This window comes from Muscardinus avellanarius, assembly GCF_963383645.1.
Source record: "Muscardinus avellanarius genome assembly, chromosome: 13".
NCBI lineage: Eukaryota > Metazoa > Chordata > Mammalia > Rodentia > Gliridae > Muscardinus > Muscardinus avellanarius.
In genome coordinates this window covers 26,644,917-26,669,634 of record NC_137799.1, presented here as the reverse complement: position 1 = coordinate 26,669,634, position 24,718 = coordinate 26,644,917, and the positions used below count along the sequence as shown (strand labels likewise).

At 41.6% G+C, this 24,718-nt stretch overlaps 1 protein-coding gene across 3 annotated transcripts in view; it reads right to left on the bottom strand.

Moving 5' to 3' along the window:
- Positions 1 to 3,181: 3,181 nt before the first annotated feature.
- TMEM245 (transmembrane protein 245) overlaps positions 3,182 to 24,718 on the bottom strand; it is a gene marked incomplete at both ends in the record, with an annotated part of 94,799 nt that continues 73,262 nt past the window's right edge. For all 3 annotated transcript variants that reach the window (XM_080709425.1, XM_080709424.1, XM_080709426.1), the window contains 4 exons: positions 3,182 to 3,227; positions 14,053 to 14,247; positions 18,114 to 18,288; positions 19,898 to 19,998. In XM_080709425.1, the coding sequence (XP_080565551.1) occupies positions 3,182 to 3,227; positions 14,053 to 14,247; positions 18,114 to 18,288; positions 19,898 to 19,998 (517 nt within the window). The remainder of the gene's footprint in view (positions 3,228 to 14,052; positions 14,248 to 18,113; positions 18,289 to 19,897; positions 19,999 to 24,718) is intronic.

The following is a 24,718-nucleotide window of genomic DNA, read 5'->3' as shown; positions in this document are numbered from 1 at the left end:
CACTTGAAGACCTACTGTAATATTTATGTAACGATGATAGGAGACCCTCAGAGGAGAATGTAAGGTCAGAGCTAGAGTATGGGAAGTCCTGAGGTGCTTTCCCATAAACCCTTAGGTTGAAATCTCCAGACAGCTCACTGAAATTAATTTGCTCTAATCTAACCCTCATGTCCTGAATATTTATGAGTATTTCTAACCCAACAGTAACACATTCCTAAAGCATTAATATAAGAAAAGTGAGAACTAGAGGTCCTAGGAAGTCCTCATAGGTCACAAGGACATGCATTGAGACCAAGCTAGCCAGAAGACCTCACCTGCAAGCCCTTAGCAGGCCTTTAAGTGGGGCGAGCAGCTGCCAATTTGTCAGAATACAAGGTGCAGTTTGTCAGAACACAGGGTCTCTGTGTAAGATGTGCCGAGTATCTTTCCAAAGTCTAGAGTAAAACCACACTAGACTCAGAAGCCAAGGAAAAAGTGCCAGCCTAACAACTCTCATGGAAGAGGAGTCCAGGATAACCTGCAGTTTCACAGCATCTGAGTCTGGCCTCTAAAGCAGTCCGACAGATCACTTCTGGGAACAGAGTATACAACTGAGAGACTTACATGACACGGAGTTTATGATGAAAGCCCTATGCCTCGTTCACACTGGAAGACAGGAGCACGTGTGTGCAGAGCTTTTATCTCCTTGCACCCCAACATTCAGTTCACAACTGAACAATGGATGTGAACTTGAAACTAATCTTTAATATACCTATAAAGTGCAAGATACTGTGACGGATTTGTGTACTCAACTTCTACTTGGTTGACGCAATGTCTGCTTTCTTTTTTTTTTTTTTTTTTTGGTCCTCTTTCTAGGTCAGATTTTGATAGAGACTCTTTAGGACAGACTCTTTAGGACAGGTTATCTTGGAGACTTGAGCTTAAGACTACCACCTTTTCATACCAATTGATCTCTATCTATGACCTGTGAAAATGCTGGAAACCTCTTCCCGGTACTTGAGGCACTTGCTGGGCGCTTCTCTCTGGTTCTGACCTCTCTGCTGATGGGACATTCCCAATCCTTAGACTGTCGCTGTAGCAATGGACCAGTTCAAGTTTCCTGATCTGAACCGTGTAGCACTCTGCGGCACCTCTGCGCCTGCTAATTTTGGCAGTTGTCAACTATTCTCTTAGAGTGCAGAGTCCTCCTATAAGAACCTGGTATTCATAGTAATAATTATCCCAGCAACAGCCACACATCAGCTCAAGTTTAGTTTTTTTGCAATATCACTTTACATAGCAAACAGCACTTTGAAGGAACATAATTTGTATATACACACTCACTCACCGTGTATAATTATTTGCCTTTTATGAATGTGTTAATTATAGCTATAAGCTTACCAGTGTAGTTAACAAAAACAAACTTGATTTCCTTTTTTAACCCTTTTAATGCAATTTCTTTGATATACTATTACACATGATCTAGCTAAGATTTCAGGTGAGAAAGGCCTTCTTATGAGTACAATCCCTGGCATGAAGACTAGAATGCAGAAAATTCCCAAGAAATGTCTAATGAAAAAATGAATTTCTAAATAACTGACTAAAGAAAATAATGAGTTACTTAGTGGCCAAAGCTAACACTTAATGGAAAAGCAAATTATGAATGTTGAAGGAGTCATAACAGAAATAAGAGATTTGCCTGTATTTACTATACAAAAACGGCCCAAAGACATCATGGTAGCCTGTCCTAGGTGGGGTTTTTCTTAAATCGCAGCAGAGTTAATTTACGCTAATAACATCACTTTTTAGTGAGATGTTTTAGAAAAATAATTGTTTGAATGTTTTCCAAAAAGCAAATCTTCAACACCTTCGGACCCCTTCCACTTTAATGACTGTTCTAAACAGTGGGAAGGATACAAAGTTCAAGAGCTGGGCTGTGGGCCAGGACTGTGGCTACTGCAGGCCAAGTCACCCTGCATAACCACTGCATAGCGACACCCATTCCAGGTCACAGAATCGGGGAACCCACATAAGATATGAGAAGGAATGCACCGTAGCATCGTAAAACGTGCCAACCATGCTGTCAGAAGGCCCTGAGAACAAATCTCACTAAACTTCTGACTTCTCGTTGGTCATTTTTCTCAACCTTTGGTGTCCCCATCAGTCTGAAACTGTTGCAAGATATATTAAAAAAAAAAATACTACATGAATGCTGACGTGCAATGATGGGAAAATACGATGTGCAAATGGACGGCATACATCGTGAAGCTCAAGGCTGGCTACTGTGGCATCGGAGATATTTTTAAAGTTATAATTCAATTCAGCAAGCATTCATCTAGAGTGGTATGTGCAAGGCACTGTGCTAAGGTGACAGAAAATATAAATATAAAATTGCACTGCTAAGTAACGAACTGGCAGAGTTCCAAATAACGAAACCGGGATACATTTAACAAATCAGTACCATGACACCTGAGATTTTCACTCAAAATATTAAAAAAAAAAAACCCTCAATGACAGCATGACTTCTATCATATGGTTACCATTCATAGCAGCTTAGTAAGTATTTCAACTTAATTTGTCAGCCAAGCTTTAGAATTCTGGCAATACTGTAAGGAGGGGCGGAGGGCGAAGGAAAACGAGGAAGAGCTTCAGTTTGTGTGTCTCCACTGGTTGCAACATACGCTGAACGTCAATCTCTCAACACTCAGGAAGTGTTCTTCCTCAAAGAGGGCACAATTCATGGTTCCAGAGCGTGCAACTCATTTTTCCTGCTCACACAACTACATACTCCAAAGTAAAAGTCCAAGAATGGATTTCATAAAGCAGGAGAAAATGTCATTGTATATACTTTAAATAGCAGGTAGAGTTCTTAAAATAACATTATAAATACGTATTATAATAATAGAAATGAAGTGGGAAAATTTCCACTCATGGAACCAGTGTATAAGCTAAAACTTTCCAAGCGATCGTAGCAACAATTGAGTGAGTAGGCCACACTTCTGAACTCTCAAGCTGTGTTGTGAAATGCAGAGCAGCCCTCGGTGAGTTCTCTTCCCGGGCGTTCTGTAGGTAAGGCCAGGAGGCTTCTGTTTCTCTTGTAGGCTCTGCCTGTTAGGCGCAGCTCACAGGAGAGAAGGCCACAGCTAGGCTGAACTCACTGTCAAGGTGGACTTCCTCGACAAACCACTGCAGTGAAACCACATCAGTCCACTGAAGATTTCAAATCTTCAGAGACGTCACGAAAAGTCCTAAAAGAAAAGACAGAATGGTTAGTTTTGCTTTTGGAAAAAGGAGTAAGGGCAATAAAGCCACAGAGGGAGGGGCAAGCATCTAAACAGCTACCCCACGACAGCACCTGATGTTTACAATCCCTAATGAGGTTATATAGCCACGGTTTCTTACTATTTTCACCACACTGGTTTCACAGTATGCTGGTCATTCCCAGTCTTTACTAACAAGGACCCCAGTTTGTTTGCCGAGTTCTTTATCTCCTACCCCCAAAAATTATTTCCTCAGATATCCTTGAAGCCACATATGAGCACGCGACCACGTTTTACTTGATGGGGTGTTAAGTGAAGGAGTTGTGCAACTGTGGGGCAGTTTCTTAAAAGAGAGAGTGCTCTCCCTCAGCAATCTACCTTTCCACTGGCTGGAAAATAGACATGATGTTAAAGAGAAAAACACTTAGAGACCAAAGATTAAATGCTGAGTGGGTGAGTTTTATTACAAAATGGAAAACCTAATTCAGCAGGGGCCAAGCCCTGAAGGATGCGGTTCAGGAAAGAAGAAATGCAACCAGTCTGTTCATCAAATGCCTTGTACCGCATCTGGCCCACAGCAGACAGGTGAAGTGGATGCTGCTCACGGCCGGTACGCCTGCGCTGGACAGAGCTGGTGTGCTGAGTGCATGAGGTCCTACCTCAGGACCATGGTGGCTACCTTGCTCTGGACACACAACTGACATGCCTGGCTGTCCTGTCACCGCCAGGTTAATCTCTGCACTGGCACATCACTATAATATGTAGTTCCTTCTTAGATTGTTTTGGTCATAGTCCAATAAAGATAATTTCGTTTTCATACCAATAACCAAATATTGATTATTATAAATAAACTGCTCCAATTTTTCATTAGAAATAGATTTGAGCTCAGCTAAATGTTCTAAAACTTCAGAGAATAGCTTATAATTGCAGAAATAAGAGGGCAAAAGGTTTTCATTAAATATCATTACCTGAAAACTTAAAGAGGAAATAATCTGAACTTCAAATGCAACTCTACTCATGCCACTGCCCCGACTTCTGTCTTCTCAGTTCATATAAATACATAGTTGAGTTAGAGCAGAGATAAATTTAAGACTAAACTTCTTTAACACAGTGTAGAAAGTACTTCAAGATCAAGAGGAGCACAAGTAAAATATCACAGGAGGGAGATTACCGTCAAGGATGCTCAGTTGTCTCAAGCCTCTTTCAAGGACAGTGCCCTAAGTACAAGTCTATCACAGCTCTATTTTCAAAGGAACATCTCTGTGGAATAGGTCAACTTCCTGGCTCAGGATCCTGAGACAGTGAAAGGGTTTATGTGTGATATGACTAAACCCACCAGCTTAAAAATATGCTAGAAGGTCTAAGAACTGGGATGAACTATCTTTCCTCCCTCCCTCTCTCTTTCTCTAAATTCTGAAAAGCCCTGAAACATTCTGACACCCAATAACGAAAACTTGTCCAATACTATAAAGCATTTTCTAACATGAAACAAGTTTCTTACTTCATCCTTTGACATCTTAAAATTTTTAAAATATCTACAAATCTGAATCTATTGCTATTCATTTCTTTTAAATTATGAATGAAAATTTCTGCCTGGGGCTAAGATGCATGAAATAAGATTAAGACTGTGGTTTGCCCAGAGGCTGCTCCTGTTGACAAGTAGGCTCAGCCATAACCTTGAAATGCATGCCTCTTGTTTGATGCTGCGCCAGGCCAAAAAAGCTTGCAGCCACTTTCAGAAGAAAAAACAAGAATGAAAGAAGTTTAGAAAACAGTTACCAAGAATTTTCCACCTCAGTGTTATCTCTAGTTGTTTAGGGTATCAGGTGGTGGTAGCAGTGATGTGTAAGTGAAACCCACTGAAGTAGTAACACTGATCTTGAACAAACTCTAATTGTTTATAGGAAAACAAAATTCATAACCTAGAGATGGAGAATTGTTTTCTTGCCTATCTAAGAGGCATAGCTCTAACTAATCAGCAAGGCTCATAAAATTCTCTGGATTAGGAAGAAACAAAGATAAACTAAACACTGCATTGGTGCCATTTCTAAAAGTGCTGCCCGGGGGCACTGCTCAGTGGTAAAGGGCTGGCCTGGCATGCAGGAGGCCCTGGGTTCAATTTGCTGCAGCAGCAATCAAACAATCAATCAGTGAATAAAAGAGTTTAACATCCTACATAAACCATCTAAACACAGTATTCTTCCCCGAACAATAAGGATTATTATGCTCCTAAGAACCACAATTGTAGAATTTCTCTGCTAAGAGTAAGCAATACAGAACAGGACCCCATGAGGCTAGGGATTTGAATAAAAGACCTTTGTTAATATTCCATACCTGTTCTAAGAGCAACAGGGGTAGTGTGGTCTAGTCTCTCACAATCTTTTGCTCCTTCAAAATATTTCATGATCTGTTTCCCTCAAAGTTTCAGTGACTCTTAGAAATCCATTTTACCCCACCTCCTTCCTTCATTTAATATTTAAATCTGTTCTGATTTAATAATTCAAGACCTGTTGACTCCCAGCCGCCCAGAAATGCAGAGTACATTTTAAATATTTAAAAACGAAAAGCCTTAGCTGGGTATGGTGGTAATACCTGTATTCTCAGTACTTTGAGAGGCTGAGACAGGAAGATCCCAGGCTCAAGGGCTTTCTTAGTAATTTAGCAAGACCTTTAGGAAATTATCAAGACTCTGTTTCAAAGTAAAACAAAATGGGGCCAGGCATCTAACTCAAAGGTAGAAAATTCCTAAGTGCAATTCCTATCACCAAAAAATGAAAGAAAGTAAGAAAGAAAGGAAAAAAGGGAGGGAGGGAGGGAGAGAGGGAAGTACTTAGCTGGATGCAGTGGTGCACACCTGCAATCCTAGTACTTGGGAGACTGAAACAGGAAGAACTCTGGTTCAAGAAGAGCCTCAGCAACTTAGCTAGACTGTCTCAAAAGGCAAAGGCCTGGGGGTATAATTCTGAGGTAGAAGGCCAAGGAAAATGAAGAAAATAAGGAAGAGATAATAATATATAAAATAAAAAGCCTTAACAGACTAATTTCACTTAGTTGTTTCCGCAGAGCTGAGGATAGACTTCGGAAATCTGTGGAGCACAGGTACCAACCTTTGTGGCAGAAGAGTTGGCATCACTGCTACGGATGCCCCTCATCTTCCAAAAATATGGTGTGAAGTTCTAAAGCTAATGTTTATTATGCCTAGCCTTTTTTATTTTTTTAAATCAGCCTTGCCAGGCATGGTGGCGCACGCTTGTAATCCCCACGCTTGGGAGGCTGAGACAGGAGAATAGCATGGGTTCGAAGCCAGCCTCAGCTACTTAGTGAGGCTCTGAGCAACTTAGTGAGACCCTGTTCCCAAATAAAATATAAAGGAGGTCTAGGAGTATAGCCCGGAGATAGAAAGCCCCTGAGTTCCACCCCCAGTAACTAACACACACACACACACACACACACACACACACACCAGTCGCAAGGTTGTATTGCAAAAATCTTTTTCTAATCTGCTTTTGGTTTCACTATCTATTAACTCATTAGATTCTCACTTGGTCCTCTCTTTGTGTCAAGCCAGGTAAGGAATGATACAATAGTGCTAAGTAAACTAGACAGTATTCCTAACTTCTAAAACCTTCCTAACCAGTGGGTAAGATGACAAACACACACTTAATAAATATATGTTAAAAAATTTAAAAATAAGCCAGGCATGGCGGTGCAAGTCTGTTATCTGAGTACTTGGGAGGCTGAGACAGGAGGATCACAGGTTCATGGCCAGCCTCAGTAACTTAGTGAGATCCTCCACAACTCAGTGAGAACCTGTTTAAAAATTAAAAAAAAAAAAAATAACAACAGGGCTGGGGCATAGCTCAGACATAGAATGCCCCTGGGTTCAATTCCCAGAAGCAAAAAATAAAAATATAATGAAAGATGCATTAAGTTCCAATAGAAGTACAAGACGCTACAGGGTTTACACAGTGCATACTTCTACCCAGTCCAGTCTGTTTCTCAAGCTATGATCAGGACTTGGTAACACAGAGGATGGTATTTCTTACAGAGGACCCAACACGTGCTGCCTTCAGGGAACTAAACCAAATTCAACACGGCCAGAAAACAAAATGCAAAGCAGGAAGCACAGAGAGATGGATCTGGAGAAACAGGAGCAAAGCATGAACGTTTGATGGCCAAGCTGAAATTCCAACTTTATCTCGAAGGTCATGAGAAGCCATGTGTTGATTTGAGCAGCAGAGAGCCCCAGAATGAATGCTCCAGGACAGCCAGAGAGGTGGCCTCAGGAGAAGAGCGGAGGGAAGCAAGGCCAGAGGCAGCAGGCAGGGTGGAGAGGCTGCTGAGAATCCCGCGTGGGGCCTGCCTCTGGGAATAAAGGGGAGGGCACACTCAGGGAATTTTTAAATTACAGAATTTTTAAGTCAACAGTGAGTCAACTATACTCCCTTTCCAACTCCAGTGTTTTTATTTCCCTCTCATTATCCAGTCTAGAATGACAGGAAGTGTGCTCCAGCTGAAATTCTTAAGGTTAATGTACAGGTCTGCAGGAGTGGGGATGTTTTCTGGAGAATATCCTCAAACTCATTTTGCAAAAACAGAAAAACAGAGCGATGGGCAGTGGCACACTCCTAGAGTTGTAGCTACTCAAGGCTGAGGCAGAAGGATCACTTGTTTACAAAGGACTTCATGCTTACAAAGTAGGCCGTGTTACACTTTAATTACTACACACACACACACACACACACACACACACACACACACACACATTTTAGAAGTAGAGAATATAGAGCTGGGTATGGCACACGCTTGTAATCCCAGCATTTGGGAGGCTGAGACAGGAGGCTTGCAGGTTTGCAGACAGCCTCAACTACTTAGGGAAGGAGGACAATGAGAGCATAGATGATGGATATCAAAACCAAGGGAGAAAGTTAATTCTAAATTTACATAGCAAATTTGGCAACTATAGTCAATGATGAGTAATTACATGTTTCAAAGTAATTTGATATGATTTTATAAGAGTATAGAAATGATAATATTTAAGAACATAAAAAGAATCCCTATTTGATCATTATTTTATATATACATTGAATCACAACATTGTGTCCATAATTATAAATACTATTATTGCCTAGCTTTTTTGCTTTATTTTGTGTGTGTGGGTCTGGGGATGGTACTGAGTGGCATTTGACCTCTGAGCTACATCCCTTGCCCTATTTTTATTCTTTATTTTGAAACAGGGTCTCACTAAGTTGCAGAGGGCCTCACTAAGTAGCCGAGGCTGTCCATGAACCGCGATCCTCCTGTCTCAGCCTCCCGAATGCTGGGATTACAAGCGAGCGCCACCACGCCTAGCTTTTTCTTTAAAAAAAAGAAGAGTTATTGGTGCACTGTAGTCATACATCTTAATGGAGTACAAGGTAGTAGAGGCGTACACGCACACAACACTCATTTAGCCCTTCCCCAATTCCCACCCCGTTCCCTCTCCCTCTCTCTCTCCTTTTCATGTTTGGCTCAGTGACTTGTATGTTTGTGAATGTACATCAGTACATTACAGAATTTCCCTCTCCCTCCTCCCATCCCCCTCAGTCAGGTCATCCTACTTGCTCTTCTATAGTTTCTCCTTCTTACAATATTGGTAAGAGGTACTTCTGATTGAACACTGAGTATTTAATTATGAAAGATATTCACAATCATGTTAAGATTAATACTATTAAAACCAGCAATAAAGTTACTAATAATTCAAAAGGAAAAGCTGATTTCCTCAAGGATCCCCTGAGAAGTGTGACAGAGGGCAAAGGCAACCTTTCCCTCAAAGTACAGTGCTCCTGGAGGAGTGTCTGGGATAAACTCCCACCTGCTCCCAGGGTCTCCCAGGCTTCGGCAGTCAGAGATTGCTGCTGAGTGGTAGAAGTAAAACAAGTGTATCAAATCAAGACTGATGCCGGGCGTGGTGGCGCACGCTTGTAATCCCCGCGCTTGGGAGGCTCAGACAGGAGGATCGCGGAGGTTTGAAGCCACCCTCAGCTACTTAGTGAGGCTCTCAGCAACTCAGTGAGACCCTGTTTCCAAATGAAATATAAAATAGGTCTGAGAGTATAGCCCAGAGGTAGAAAGCCTCTGGGTTCTACCCCTAGTACCACCAAAAAAAAAAAAAAAAAAAAATCAAGACTGATGATCCTGTCCACAAGTCAAGAAAGTACCCCAAGATGCAAGGTGACAGGCATGTTTCTGCATCCACCACTCAGCAGCGAGCAGCAGAGAACAGGGCCTTCCCTCCCACAACCTCTCCTGATGATGGATGCTTGTTCATCTGTCTGAAAACAAAGAGTAGCACACAGAAGAGGCTTACAAGCAGGTCCTTTTAGCCACCAGGGTCTGTATCTGCAATTAAGAGGGATCTCCCTAATGAAATGCAAACACTGCAACCTCCTCAGGGTTCCTACGTGAGCCACGCTGTGCTGTAGCTCATGCTGTAGACACTCGTCCCTCCCAGCCCATTCATTCCCTCAGGTAGGAACTGAGCACATTCCAAGTACAAAACATGACTGACAGATGTTTTGTAACCCAAACACACATGGCCCCTACAGTAAAAGCAACTATGGTCAAGCAGGAGAAGAAAAGAGATGAATCCAGTGTATAAATGAAAACTGTGCAACACAGGAAAAGTCCAGGGCCTGATCTACAAAAGCATTCAACGAGTAGGAGTGAGGTAACATAATCCAAGGGCAGGGAAAGCTTCTCTGATGAGCTGACGTTTGAGTTGCGATCTGAAGAATGCTAAGGAGCTACTTGAGAAGGAAAGATGGGGTCCCGACAGAGAAAGCAGCAGCGCACAGGCCCAAGTGGAACGGAGCCTGAGTGTGTGAGGCCCGATGAGACTGGCATGGCCACGACTCAGGCGGCGAAGCGAGAACACCGCCACGCACTGAGGCGGCCTGGCAGGCCACGTATGCGTGCTGGTCTTCTCCTCAAAAACACGTTTGGTAAGAGGGGTTCACCATCAGATATGCTTGCATTCTCAGAGAGCAGCGTGGAGAAGGACTGGAGAACAGTAGGGAGCAGGCTGAGAGGAGTCTCGGTGACCAGCTTAGCACAGGGCCCACTGGGGTAAAGAGGCAAGGACAGTTAATATGGCTGAGTTACTAAGGGGTAGAGATGGGGAAGGAGGACACAGGAAGCAGTGAGAACAGCCACAGGGCAGAGCTAACAGAGAGCTAGGAAACACAGGGAATGCAGAGTTCCTCTGGGCCCATGGCGGAGCGCTCCCGGAGGCAAAAGCAGAGAAAGGGCATTCGCTGAAATACAGCCTGCTGCTTCTCAGCGGTGACTGTGGGAAGATCCTCTCTAAGCTGTGATCCTCATCTAAACAACTTGGGAAACAAGAATTCCTAACCTCATATAAAAACATCGGACAGATTAAGAAAAAATAACACTATGTAAAGCTTTTATCACAGGATTTAGCACACAGTAAGTCCCAGTGTTAGCAAGGAGTGTGTGTGTGTGTGTGTGTGTGTGCGCGCGCACGCGCGTGTGTTTACTTGAGAGTATATAAACTTCCCATTAAAGAGGGGTACGTGGAACACATTTCCTTCAGGATCTCCCAAAATCACCATTAGAATGCCAGGAAAAGCTTTTTTTTTTTTAAGGCATAACCCATTGGGGAGGGGGTAGATCTAAGAGGCAAGAGCAACAGGTTTTCAGATGGTGGAAAGCGGATGGACAGATGTTATGACCTTACCCTAAATAGCTGAATCCTATGCCAGTAGTAGGAGAAGCCAAAAAAATCATCTGATTTATTCAGCAAAATTTCCCATAAGGTCCAGGAACTGGTGACATTAATTAACTCTGGAAGTAAGGTAGAAGAAGGAACTAAGCACAGAAATGCTTTAAACTGCCTAAAAAGCAGTAAGACATTATTTAAAAAAAAAAAAAAAAGTCTACAGAGGCTAGAGACAAAAGTCAAGAAATATACTCTGCTGGCGTTAAAGGAAAATACAGTATGAACCGCCATGGGGAGAGAGAGCCTCTAGGGGACAGCTGGCAAAAGGACAGCACTAACTCACTGGACAGGAAGGGAGGATCCAGGAGACTGCTCGAGGGAGAGAAATGTACAGGACACCCGAAGCTACTGAACACACCAGAAAAATGAATGCTCCAGGCAAAAAGCACAGGGTTAGATTAGTTATAATGCACAGAAAACAAAGCAATAAAAAATATCATGTTTATTAACAAGAGAAAGCAGAAAGCTTTATAGGTAAATAAAAATAGAATATGGAAAAGGCTCAAATATGAATATAATTTAAAGTCTTAATAATGTGAACACTAAATACTGATCTATCCCAATTGTATTGGGAGGAAGGTAAAGAGTTTGTTTCTCACCTTCCAGGTAAGAATCTTGACAGATGATGCCAATACATAATCAAAGTCTGTCTAGACAGGGGCATCTACCCTCAAGCCACACCCCCAGCCCTATTTTATTTTTTATTTTGGAATAGGGTCTCACTAAGATGCTGAAACTGGCCTCAAATCTTTAATTCTCCTAACAGCCTCCCAAGTACTGGGATTACAGCATGCACCACTATGCCTAGATTCTTAACATGTTAATATCAAAATAACTAAGCCAAAAAGTGATTCTTAGAGGAAAAAAGGAGAAGGTAAAGGACTTTTCACAATAAGCTTTGTGTAATTATTTTTTACTCTGCAACCCATATGCATGAGAAATTTTGAAAAAAAGAAAAAGTGAAGGCTGTATTGGTCCTCATCCTCTCAACCCCTGTGCCAGCTGGGTATACACTGAACACTTCCAGAAGGGGGGAGGGCTTCTCGAGGTATTCATATTAGTTTTTTTGCTTCATCTTAAAAACTCACTATTACTTTACTAATAGCTCCATCAAGTACACTGTCAAAACCAACCTGCCAATGGCTCCTCAGTTATACCAGAACACACAAGAGCAGGGAGACTAGTGTCCTCCAGTTGAGGATAATAAGGACAAAGTAGTGGTCTCTGGAAAGTTACAGTCCTTTAACTCTGAGGCTATTTTTATTTGTTAAGGTGTAATTTCTGGTATAACACTAAAACTAGACCAGCTATGTATCCAGACATTCCACTTCAGATATATACCCAATCAAACAAAAAATACTCATGACTACTAGAAGACATGTAAAAGAAAGTTCAGAGCATTTTTATTCATAACAGTTACAAAATGGAAACCACCCAAATGCCTATCATTATTTCAATGAATAATAAGACTGTGGTGTGTTTATACCAGAAAACAATGAAAACTGGAATGGACAAGGGGGAAAAATGCACCCGCATGAGTGAATCCCACAGACTGTCAAGCCAGAGGGCTCCTGGGAGAGTGCAGCTACAAGGATTCCTTTTAGAAGGAGTACCAAAATGTGTAAAACTAGACTACCTTGTTAGCAGGCAGAGGGTTCTGACTCAGGAAGCATGGGGAAGCTTCTAGAGTGGATGGATACGTTCTGTGTCTCGACATGCGTGGTAGTCACACAGATATAAAAACATGAAAAAGATCATTAGTATCAGTCTTAATTAGTAAGATTTATATGATGTGTAAGTTATGCCTGAATAAAAAAGTTCTTAGAAAACTATGAGACAACTGGGGAAAAAATTGTATTTTATGAAATTCTGGTGACAGCAAATGACAGCAATTATCTTAACATCTTTCTATGCAAAATAACAAGTTTCAACTCTATAGTAGTACCTATGAGTTATTTTTTATCATTTGATGTTTGAAAAAATATAAACCTGCTGGGCGTGGTGGTACATACTTGTAATCCCAATTCTTGGGAGCTGAGACAGGAAAACAGGAGGTTCAAGGTCAGTCTCTGCAACTTAGCAAGAACCTGTTTCCATATAAAAAATGAAATAAGGCTGAGGGTACAGCTTGGAGATAGAATGTTCCTGAGTTCAATTACCAGTGCCGCAAAAAAAAGTATAAACCTACGGAAAAACTGAAAGACGGGTGCAACTCACAACCACAAGCCATTCATCTAGATTCAACAGTTGTTAAAATGTTGCTACAGTCACTTCCTCTCTCCCTGTTTTGGCTGAACCATTTGAAAATCAGTTACAGACATCATGACATGCCACCCCTAAAGGACATTCTAATGCATAACCAAAGTTACCATCATCGATCTCAAGAAATTTAACACTGACATTGTTATATAATGCATGGTCCACATTCAACTTCCCCATCGTTCCAGAAGTGCTATATGGGGCCACTCATCCCCAACCCAGAAACCTGTCATGGATTCGAGCACTGCATTTGGTTGTCTAGTTTAAACTCTCCTTCAACCTAGCGCACGTTGTCCCACAAACTCTTTTAAGCTTAATTTTGGTCTTTCATGACATTAACAATTTTGACCTCGCATCGTTTTTTAATTTTCCTGCCATATAAAGCCCCAAGTCTGCAAATTATTTATATGCAGTGTCTTCTGTGACTTTTATTACATTATAAGGACTTGGGGGGTGGGGGGTCTGGGGATGTAACCCAGGGGCATTTGACCTCCGAGCTATACCCCCTGCCCTGTCTTTTATTCTTTATTTTGAAACAGGGTCTCACTAAGTTGTGAAGGGCCTCACTAAGTAGCTGAGGCTGGCCACGAACCGCAATCCTCCAGTCTCGGCCTCCCAAATGCTGGGATTACAAGCATGCGCCATCACACCCGGCTACAGTATTAGTACTTTAACGCCTCTAATCTTGCAAGTCTGAATGAAGCTGTTTACCAAACACAGACACAGGACAGTTCAATGTTTGCACACGGTTTATGATCACTTTGCATAACTCACCGCTGAGCCTGAGCTGGCCACGGGGCCTGGCTTGGTGTGGGCACTGAATTGGTTGGACTCACTAGCATGGCACTGTAGATATTGGAAGCAACCACAAGTATGCAGAGGAGTATGGGCCCAATGATCGCTCCTTCCAGGCCTAGGTAGTAAGCTCCGCCAGCCACTGCCAGGCCTGTCAGGTAAGGATGTCCACCTCTGGAACAAAGAGCACTTGGATCAATATGTGATGCTTAGCAAACATGAGCCTCATAGTAAACCTGAAAAATCCTTCTAAAACAATGTTCCTTCTTTAGTACACCAGGCTTTTTATTCTATCATCAGCTTTCTTTAGATTGCCTCAATGCTGAAAACTGAACAATGACTGTAAAAACAGAGATGCAGCCGAGCGTGGTGGCGCACGCTTGTAATCCCTGAGCTTGGGAGGCTGAGACAGGAGGATTGCGCTGGTTCGGAGCCAGCCTCGCTGGCTTAAGAGACCCTGTTTCCACATAAAAAAAAGTAAAAAATAGGTCTGGGAGTGTAGCCCGTGGGAGTGTATCCCGGAGGTAGAAGGGCTTCCAGGAACCCCAGTACCACAAACAAAAAAAAAAGGCAAAAATTCACTTGCCCATGCACCAGTATGTGACATCTGCCTCTTTAACAGGTCTAGCACCTGAAACAGCACTGTTAACAGATATTTTGCACGCATTACAGGTGAGTCCTGAATGAAAGGTTCGAGCCCCTGCCCCGCAGGGGGCGGGGCCGGAAGCTAGGAGGCGGGGCCCTGTGATTCTGAGAGAGGACCCTGCCTCTAGATCAGAGAGAAGCAGGATCAGAGAGAAGCCCCAGAGAGACAGAGAGACAGGCTCTCCCCCACCAGCCCCCGCGGGCCCGCAGGGGCTGGCGGCCGACTCCCCACGAATAAAGGCATGCATGCCACCTATAATGGATTTCTGCGTTTATCCGTGCGCGAATGGGACACGCCGCATCTTTAACATTAATCACTGAGGACTGATGCCGATTAGTACTTAACCTAAGTCACCTGTGAGGTTTACCTCACCCAAGGATAATTTAGTGAGCACATTTCAGCATGTAATTCAACTAATTGAGCTTCTTATCAGACTTCAACAGCATTCCTTGTTAGATTTCTGGCAATCTTCTACAATAGTTTTTAACACAGGTAATGATAAAAGGCCACATGAGGAAAACATTTGTCAACAAAGCCCATGGTTTTATTTCACAGGAAAGTCTTAACTGCCCTGCAGCTCATCACGACGTCACTGACAGAGCTGGGATAAGAGGTTATAGCAGCACAGCACACCGACAAGACGTGACCACTGACGCAAGCCGGTCTAGGAAGTAAGCAGTTAGTGAGTAACTAAATACCTGGCAGGACGTTCTACTATGTACTGTCATTTAATAAACAGCACTGTCGTGAGCCAGTGTGCAGGAAATGAATACATTATATTCCTACTTTATTACTCTTCATTCTAAAAAAGGACATAGGGCAGCTGTCCATGTATGCTAAGTAAACTTTTCTTTCACATTTCAGGAAAATTTCTCTATAAAATGTTCAAAATGTTAATAATTAAAAATGTGGGTGCTTTTACATAAAATCATTTTTCTTTTGTACTAAGAAATTTCCAACCCAGGGGCATTCTACCTCCAAGCTATATTCCCAGCCCTATTTTATTTTTATTTTCAAAATGGTTTCAGAGCCAGGTGTGGTGGTGCACACTTGTAATCCCAGTACTTGTGAGGCTGAGACAGGAGGATCGCGCAGGTTCGAAACCAGCCTGGGCTACTTATTGAGGCTCTCAGCAACTTAGTGGGACCCTGTTTACAAATAAAATATAAAATAGGTCTAGGAGTATAGCTCAGAGGTAGAAAGCCCAAGTTCCATCCCTAGTACCCCCTCAAAAAAAAAAAAAAAAAAAAAAAGTGTTTCAGTAAGTTACTGAGGCTAGTTATGAGCCTCCGGTCTTCTTGGTCTCAGCCTTCCAAATGGTGGTATTACAAGCATGCCCTCAAAAAGTTAATTTATTACAAAATAGAACAATTTACACCAACCTTCATTTCCTAATGATACCAGTTAAATAAAACATTTTACTATTAAGATAAAATCACAGCAGGGTGTGGTGGCACACACTTGTAATCCCAGTACTTGGGAGGCCAAGACAGGAGGATCGGTTAGTGCTCAGACTCAACAACTTAGTGAGGCCCTCTGCAACTTAATAAGACTCTGTTTCAAAATAAAGAAAGAAAAATAGGACTGGGGGTGTACCTCGTAGATAGAATGCCCCTGGGTTCAATCCTCCAGTACCACATACACACACACACCAAAAAAACAAAAAGATAAAATCACATATAAATCGTAAATTCTACCTACCATTTTACCCCCCAGTACTGGGACTAGAACTCAGGGCCATTCTACTCCCGAGCTACACCTCTAGCCCCCCCCCTTTTTTTTTGTGGTACTGGAGATGGAACCCAGGGGCATTGCACCTCCGAGATACACCCCCAGCTCTATTTTTTAGTCTCTTTATTTTGAAACAGGGTCTCACTGAGTTGCGAAGGGCCTTGCTAATTAGCTGAGGCTGTCCTGGAACAGCGATCCTCCGGTGTCTGCCTCCCTAACACTGGGATTACAAGCGTGCACCACCACGCCCGGCCCCCAGCCCTATTTTTATTCCTTATTTTTGAAACAGGGGCTCACTAAGTTGCTCAGGGCCTCACTAAGTAGCTGAGGCTGTCTTTAAACCGCAATTCTTCTGTCTCAGCCTCCCCAGTACTGGGATTACAAGCGTGCGCCACCATGCCAGGCTCTAGCTACTGTCTTTAATATAAAATTGAAAAGTTTAGCCCGGCGTGGTGGCACACGCTTGTAATCCCTGCACTTGGGAGGCAGAGATAGGAGGATCGCGCAGGTTTGAAGCCAGCCTCGCTGGCTTAAAAGACCCTGTTTCCAAATTTTAAAAAAAGTATAAAATAGGTCTGGGAGTATAGCCCAAAGGTAGAAGGGTTTCCAGGAAACCCAATACCACCAAAAATAAATAAATAAATAAATAAATAAATAAATAAATAAATAAATAAATAATTGAAAAGTTTAAATAAAGAAAAGTACTAAAGTATATATCACATACCTACTCCTACTATTTAAACTTCAACTCTCAACACTAGTTAACCAGACTCTGACGTTCTCCTTTTGATTTCATTTTAGGCCTACCAGTTCCCTTAAAGCTGGATTGAGGAGTTGCCTTGTCTTTCTGTTCTGGAACTTGGGGTTTGAGTGTCATTCTACATCAGTTATTCTTCCACTTTAACTTATTTGAGGGAAAACAAGGTGGTGCGTGATCTGCCTCTCTATTACTTAACTAAAGAGTACTATTTCTTAGACCCTGTCTATTCTATGTTTAATTTACTTAAAATTTAATAACTATTTTGACAGTTATAGCAGACTGAAATTCAACATCTGTTCACAACCTACATTCTCATAAGAAATATGAACCTAGATATATTAAAGAACCAACTTGATTTACCTAACTTTTAAAAGGGCTTTCAAACCTACAAAAATGAGCAAGTACTCATTATATTATATGGCTAAAGTTTTGGTTCTGAATTATGAATTAAGAAAGGCTGAAATAACCACTAGCTCTTTACTATATATAAAATATTTCATGTACATTGGTAATAGTTCTTTCTTACCTTATAAACAATGTTAATTTGGGGGACTAATACTAGATATTCTACCTCTGAGCAACACCCTCAGACCTATTTACTATTTTATTTTGAAACAGGATCTCCTTAAGTTAACAGAAGACCTCACTGAGTTGCTGAGGCTAGCCCTGAACCTGTGATCTTCCTGTTTCAGCCCCCAGTACTAGGATTACAGGTGTATGCAGCCATGCCTAGCTGATGTTGTTGCAATTTCAATAACTCAAAGGGAACATAAAAGGCTACTTTACTAAAAAGTCCTATCATTAGTTTTTTCCCCTAACCCCAACCCTGGCAGGGAGGTGAGAACTGTTTCAGAAAAGCAACAGAAACCTCTGGATATTCCCCAGTAATTTCAGAATACTTACCCTGATATATCAGAATAGATTGCAGTATCTACAAAGTATGTTGGCAAGAGATGAAAAACCAGCAACAAAATGGCTTTACATCCCAAACCCTGGGTTAGCCACAGGTCCAGAACTGCGGGTATTGCTGCCCAGTAAGTCCCCAGAAATGGCACTGCTCCAAGGATTGCTGCCAAAGCTAATAAAACATAGAAGGAGAAAATCAACATCATTAGCAACACAATCACAACATAGCAGAACCTAAGCACGAGGTCCTCCTCCTTAAGATATCCACCAAAACAAATTAAAACAGATACAAACTCTAACTTTAAGGGAATGATATGCCCTGTTTAAATTTTCTAGTTAAATGAAGGCACAATGTCTTAACATTGGTTCTTCAAAATCCTATTCTGTATATCTACTTTATAAATCTGCTCCCCCCCACCTCCTTTTGGTATTGGAGATGGAACCAAGGGGCATTCTACATCCGAGCTACATTCCTAGCCCAATTTTACTTTATATTTTATTTTGAAAAAGGGTCTCTCTAAATTGATGCGAGTCTTACAACTTGCTGTCCGCGAGTTTGAGATCCTCTGGTCTCAACTTTTACAGGTTTGTACCCCCACATCCAGGCTTGTACCACCACACACAATGACTCTGTTCTTAAGTGATAAAATATTAAGTGTTCTACATCAATGGTTAGTTAATATACAGTCCTATAAATAGAGCTAACACATCTGTCAAAATGTTTACTGAGTCCAAAGCCAAATCAGAAATTAGTTTCTAAGTCTCAGATATCAATGGATATTGTCTTCTTTCTAATAAAAATGAAATATAACTAAAAATAAACAAAAAACTCTGCAAGTTGAAGGAAATGACTTCAAGTTCGCCCCCTTCCCGCGCAGTACGTCTAAGAACTATATCCCTCTGGCATCTCTCCAGGTAAAAGGTCAAGCAGATGTGGACTCCAGTTTTAGTCTGACCAGTAACCATGTGCATGACCTTGTAACACCTTGGTTTCTCATCTATACAGCAAGGGCACTACCCGTGTCTCCTCATGGGTGATGATGCACTAGAACCCCCAGGTGCTCTCAGGGTGCCTACATGTAGATACCACACAGGAAAGAACATGAATGAATGTGGGGATGTAACGAAGGAAGGACATGGAATAGATAAAAGTAGAAGAAATGATGAGAGAGGAAAATCTGGAAGACAGAGACATTTACAAAAATAAGCAGTAACTGAAATAAAGAAAAGCAGGAGAATAACAAAACAACCACAAGACGGTCATTAAACCATACAGTGCTTATGGAACGAGGTTATTATCTGAAGAAATCGCAACAGGTATATAGATTCGGCTTGTATGCTCTCATGTATTCATCTTGTCACTGGGACAGTATTCTTCCTGGGACAAAGATACTTGATGGCACATTGCTTTCTGCCAATTAGTTTAGTTCTGTTACTGAGTGCTAATTATATGCTGGTGTTGTGCTAAGTGAATGTCTTAGAATTTAGCAGAACACCAGCACATAACTGGTGACAATGAAAGAATCGAACAACAGTTCTAAGACAGTCACTCACTTAACAGACATGTATGCAGTACTTTCTATGTGCTGAGTAAGGAGCCAGCTCCCAAGCACATACCAATAAAGAAGCACATTACAAACCATACTTTTGCTACTAAACTGAAGTAGATTAGCTCTCAAGCCACAAAATTTACTCTAAGTTTGAGGAAGAGGACATTTTCTAGTGCATGTAAAGTAGTCTAACTTTCCTTAGATAGAGGACATTTGTAATATGCTTGTTACCTGAGGGTATGAAGACAATATTGATGCCAAATATAGTGTGAGTCAGCCAGGTATACAATCCATAGAAGCCAGCCATTTTGAGGGACGCATCAAACACCCCTCTAGAATGTCCAAAGATAAAAGAAAAAGTAAATAAACAGAAAAATCAATGCTTCTATACATCTAGCCACTTCACTCCAAATCTGGTGGTAGTTTTAATTTTCTACTAATCTGAGAACATTGTTTAATCTTACAGCAAAGAAATATAAAAACCACTAGCCTGGCATGTTGGCTCACCTGTAATCCTAGTACTTGGGGGGCTGAGATAGGAGGATCACAGAATCTACAGCCTCAGCAATGTAGTGAGGCCCTCGGCAACATAGTAAGATTCTGTTTCAAAATTAAAATAAGGCTAAGAGGTATAGCTTGGAGACAGATTACCACTGGGCTTAATCCCTAGTGCCATATACACACAAATTACACACACACACACACACACACACACACACACACACACACTCTCTCTCTCTCTCATCTTAAAACTCTGAAATAGGTTTACTGAAGTATTTTTTAAATTTTTTCTCTGATGAAAAAAGAACTGAAATGATAAAATAAAAATGGGGTATTAAGCCAGGCGGGGTGGCGCACGCTTGTAATCCCCGCGCTTGGGAGGCTAAGACAAGAGGATCACACGGGTTAGAAGCCAGCCTCAGCTACTTAGTGAGGCTTTCAGCAACTTAGCGAGACCCTGTTTCCAAATAAAATATAAAACAAAAAAGGTCTGGGAGTATAGCGCGGAGGTAGAAAGCCTCTGGGTTCCACCCCTAGTACCACCAAAAAAATAAAATACCCCCATTCACCATGTATCTAAGATAGAATTATTATTATTATTATTATTATTATTATTATTATTATTATTATTATTGGTGGTGGTACTGGGGTTCCTGAAAGCCCTTCTCCCTCGGGGCTACACTCCCAGACCTATTTTTTATTTTTTTATTTGGAAACAGGGTCTCTTAAGCCAGGGAGGCTGGCTCAGAACCAGCAGGATCCTCCTGCCAGCGCGATCCTCCTGTCTCCACCTCCCACCTCCCAAGCGTGGGGATTACAAGTGTGCGCCACCACGCCCGGCTCTAAGATAGAATTAAACTCTAAGAAAGAATTAAACTCTAAGAAATTCAGGCTGAGGTCAGCCCTCCCTTCCAAGAAGAACAAAAGAGGCTGGGGTGTGGCACAGTGATGCTCCAGCCCTGGGTGCTGTTCCTCAGAGAAGGAAACAAGAAGAAAAAGGAATGGAGAGGAAAGGAGGGAGGGGAAGGAAAGCGAAGGCAAGGCAGGTTTAGTATAACTTATACTTCTCATGAATCTTCTCTTGTTAATAAGAAAACTCTGGATATTTCCAGTAATTTCAGAAAACTGAAATTACTTATTTCTTTATGCAGTCAAGCCTACAAAGTAACTTCTACAGGGGCTATCAAACAATGCAGGTCATTGGGAAATAATTTATGACTTTAAAAAACCTTATTAACTCCAAAGTAAAATCAGAGAAAAATATAAGGAGTTAAAAATGGGCAAACACTCAATGACTGATATACAAATTGAGTACATGAAATTCCATAATTCTAGGTACTTTGTTTTTGCTTCTCAGCTGGAAGATTAGTAACACAGCAGTGTGTAAGGAGAGGAAAGAAACTGTTTAGGGAGAACACAACAGCACCAAACCTGGACCGATCCCAAACTCACAAAACTCTAAAACTTCTGCAGGGGCAAGGCAAGCACTGCCGTGGATTCACAAGAGAAGGAAAAGCTGGTATTGAAAAAGCAGACTGTGACAGCAAAGGAGACATTGAACACACCAGGAAACACCACACTTCTGCCAAGCCTCCCCAGAGGTATACCCAGGAGCCAAAGTCAAGCTCTAGTAAGCCAGTCACTTGACAGGGCCCCGAGACACACATCTGGAGACACAGCGACTTTCCACTGTGAGGACTTCTGCGACATCCCTATCAACAGCTTTCAATGGAGAATGTTCTAAAGGTGCCATGGTGACCACCTCGATGGTCCCTGTCATCAAGGACTCAGACTAGAGTGGTATCAAAAATATGGAAAGGAAGGGAGAGATCCCACAGGAAATGTAAAGGAAGAGAGAAGTCTTGGAAAAATAGAAATGATAAAGCTTCAGACTTTAACCCTGAGGAAGGAGAGCTGCATTGTCTTAAAACATAGAGAAAACAGAATGGAAGGAGGAAGCGGCATTTAGTGGGAGCAGCGTGAGTCCAGGAGGAAGACAAAACACCTGGAGGAAGCTGAAAGAAAAGCCAGGTTTAACAGAGAACTCCATTCGGGTGCAGATTAACCACAGAAAGAGTCAAGAAAGTTCTGGGGGGCAAATGTAGAGAAGACGGGGCAACGAGTTGTGCTCTCAAGGGAGCTGAGGGCAAAGATGTACCAGTCAAGGAGGAATGAAATCATCTCACTAGGAGGAGGGAAATCAATGGAGTGTAGTATTTATTGCCAGAGACCAAGGAAGAAGGAAGCTGCTGAATGAGACGGAATAACAACTGGGGGTGTGGGGGGTTTGTCTAGAGCTAGGGAGAGGTGAATGTGAAAAGATAGATATGTGGTACTTTTGAGATAGGATACCCAGTCAGAGCCTTAGGAATATTGTTAGCACTTTACACCAAAGTCGGAAAAGAATAAGCGTTCCCCATTCCCCTCCTTAGTTGCCCGCAGGCAAGGAGCAGACACTTCCCGAAATTAAGGGAGTTGTTCCTTAGGTAATCTAGAGTCATAATCCAGGAGATCTCCCTAGTGTAAACAAAAGAGAGCCAGTTAAAAGACTGAAGAGAGCTGAGGGATGGTATATTACTTAAGGGCCTTGTCTGTGCTAGGTATAATAAATTTCAAGCGTACCCCTCCCCTGTCCAAAGTGAGAGACCGAGGGTGTAAGAATCATGTGAGCCCTTTGAGGCTCAGTTTGGTGAGTTCATTAACTGAGCCATTTAATGGTAAATAAAGAAACCTGTCTCTGATTTCAGCCTCTCGAAATCCTGTCTCGGGAATAGGGGTAAACTGAGTTTCCTGCAATACTTTCATTATCATTATATTATTTAAAAACTTTTTGGCCCCAAATAAGTTGCCACCAAAATTGAAGAGAATCACTTCTCTACATGACAAGCAAGCAAAGCTCAAAGCCCACGGAGAGCCCAGTCTCTTCTGCCTCCAAAAATATTGACGGTAACACTCTTATTAAGGCAGCTTGCAAATCATCTATCTGGTGGACCGTGAATGCAGTACACTTTGTTAGCAGTTACTAAACACATTCAGGCAAGCCAGTGAGGGATGAAAAGAATATGCTCCCCTCTGCGGCTTTATTCATGAGCTTTAGAAAACAGCAGAGTAAAATTCTCTCAGAGTTGAACAGGAGAATTTTTTTTAACACACTCAAATTCCTAGCAATTCTTCTTCTCTCTTTGCATGCTTCACCGAAACAATAATTTACAAGTAGCAAATTCACCAATGATAATCAACCAATTCAGAAAATTTTTACCTAAGTTACATAACAACCACTACATTTAGAACATTTCCATCAGCTCAGGAAGTTTTCTGTGCTTTTTAGTCAATCCTTCCCTGACCTCTGACAGCCACTGGATATGTGTTCATTACAATTCTGCGTTCAGTAAATAACTTGTTTAAAAATCGTGGTAAAATATAAACAACATAATATTTACCATCTTAATATTAGCATGTATTCAGTAGTGTTATGCACACTCACAATACTATTATGTAGCTTTTGGTGTTTATTTTCTTTCACCTAATGCTTCTGAGCTTTATCCACATTGTTCAGTATATTAGTAATTTATGCCTTTTGATTGCTGGGTAATAATCTATTATATGATTATACCACAATTTGTTTATCCCTGCATCAGTTGATGGGCATTTAAACCATTTCCAGTTTTAAAACTATATAAACATTGCCACTATAAACATTCAGGTATAAGTCTGGGCCTGGCTGGGCATGGTGGCACACACCTGTAATCCCAATAATTAGGAGGCTAAGACAGGAGGATCACAGGTTTGAACTGTTTTCCTCTGCTCCTCAGTTTTTCTCTAATGAAGCCTAGTGTACATGTCTACCTAACAGCATTAAAGGTGTGTATGTCCATGCCTGGTTCACCTCTCTATCAATTATCAGTCCCCTCTCATTTTTGACCTCGATTGTTCTTGTTACTTTTCTAAACTGAGTAAGAGAAACAAGACAATTCAATTTGCTCAGATGGTCTGCTTTTCATGCACTGAGATTTCAAGCAAGGCATGGGTGTGGGGAGAATGATAAACCAGTCAAGGCTCTCTGCACTAGATGTTGTGGCCAAGTAGGAAGCATACGTCCAAAGAAAGAGAAAAAAGAGAGAGGAGTGAAGAGTCCAAAATCACATTCTGCCTACTCTCCATTTCTATACAATGGTTCCACCGCTTTTCTTTCCAAAGGTCAAATAGGAAGACTGTGAGACTCTCATATCCTGAAGAAAACAATAGCTATCATCTGCCTTACCAGTGTTCTGTTCTCATGGCAACAAAGTCACCTCAAGTGAGCTAGTGGGGAGAACAGCAAGCTTCTAGAGACGACACAGCATAGAAAATTACAGGCAAAATGCCCTCCAGGTCCTTGATTATAGATACACCTCAGTTTATTGCACTTTGTTGTATACTGAGCAGACATCGTGAAGCAAACTGAAGACTTATATCTTCAATTCAACCCTATGCCAAGCAAATGTATCAGATCCATTTTCCCAATAGTTTAGATGATTATTAGCATCTTTAGCAATAAAGCAGTTTTATTAA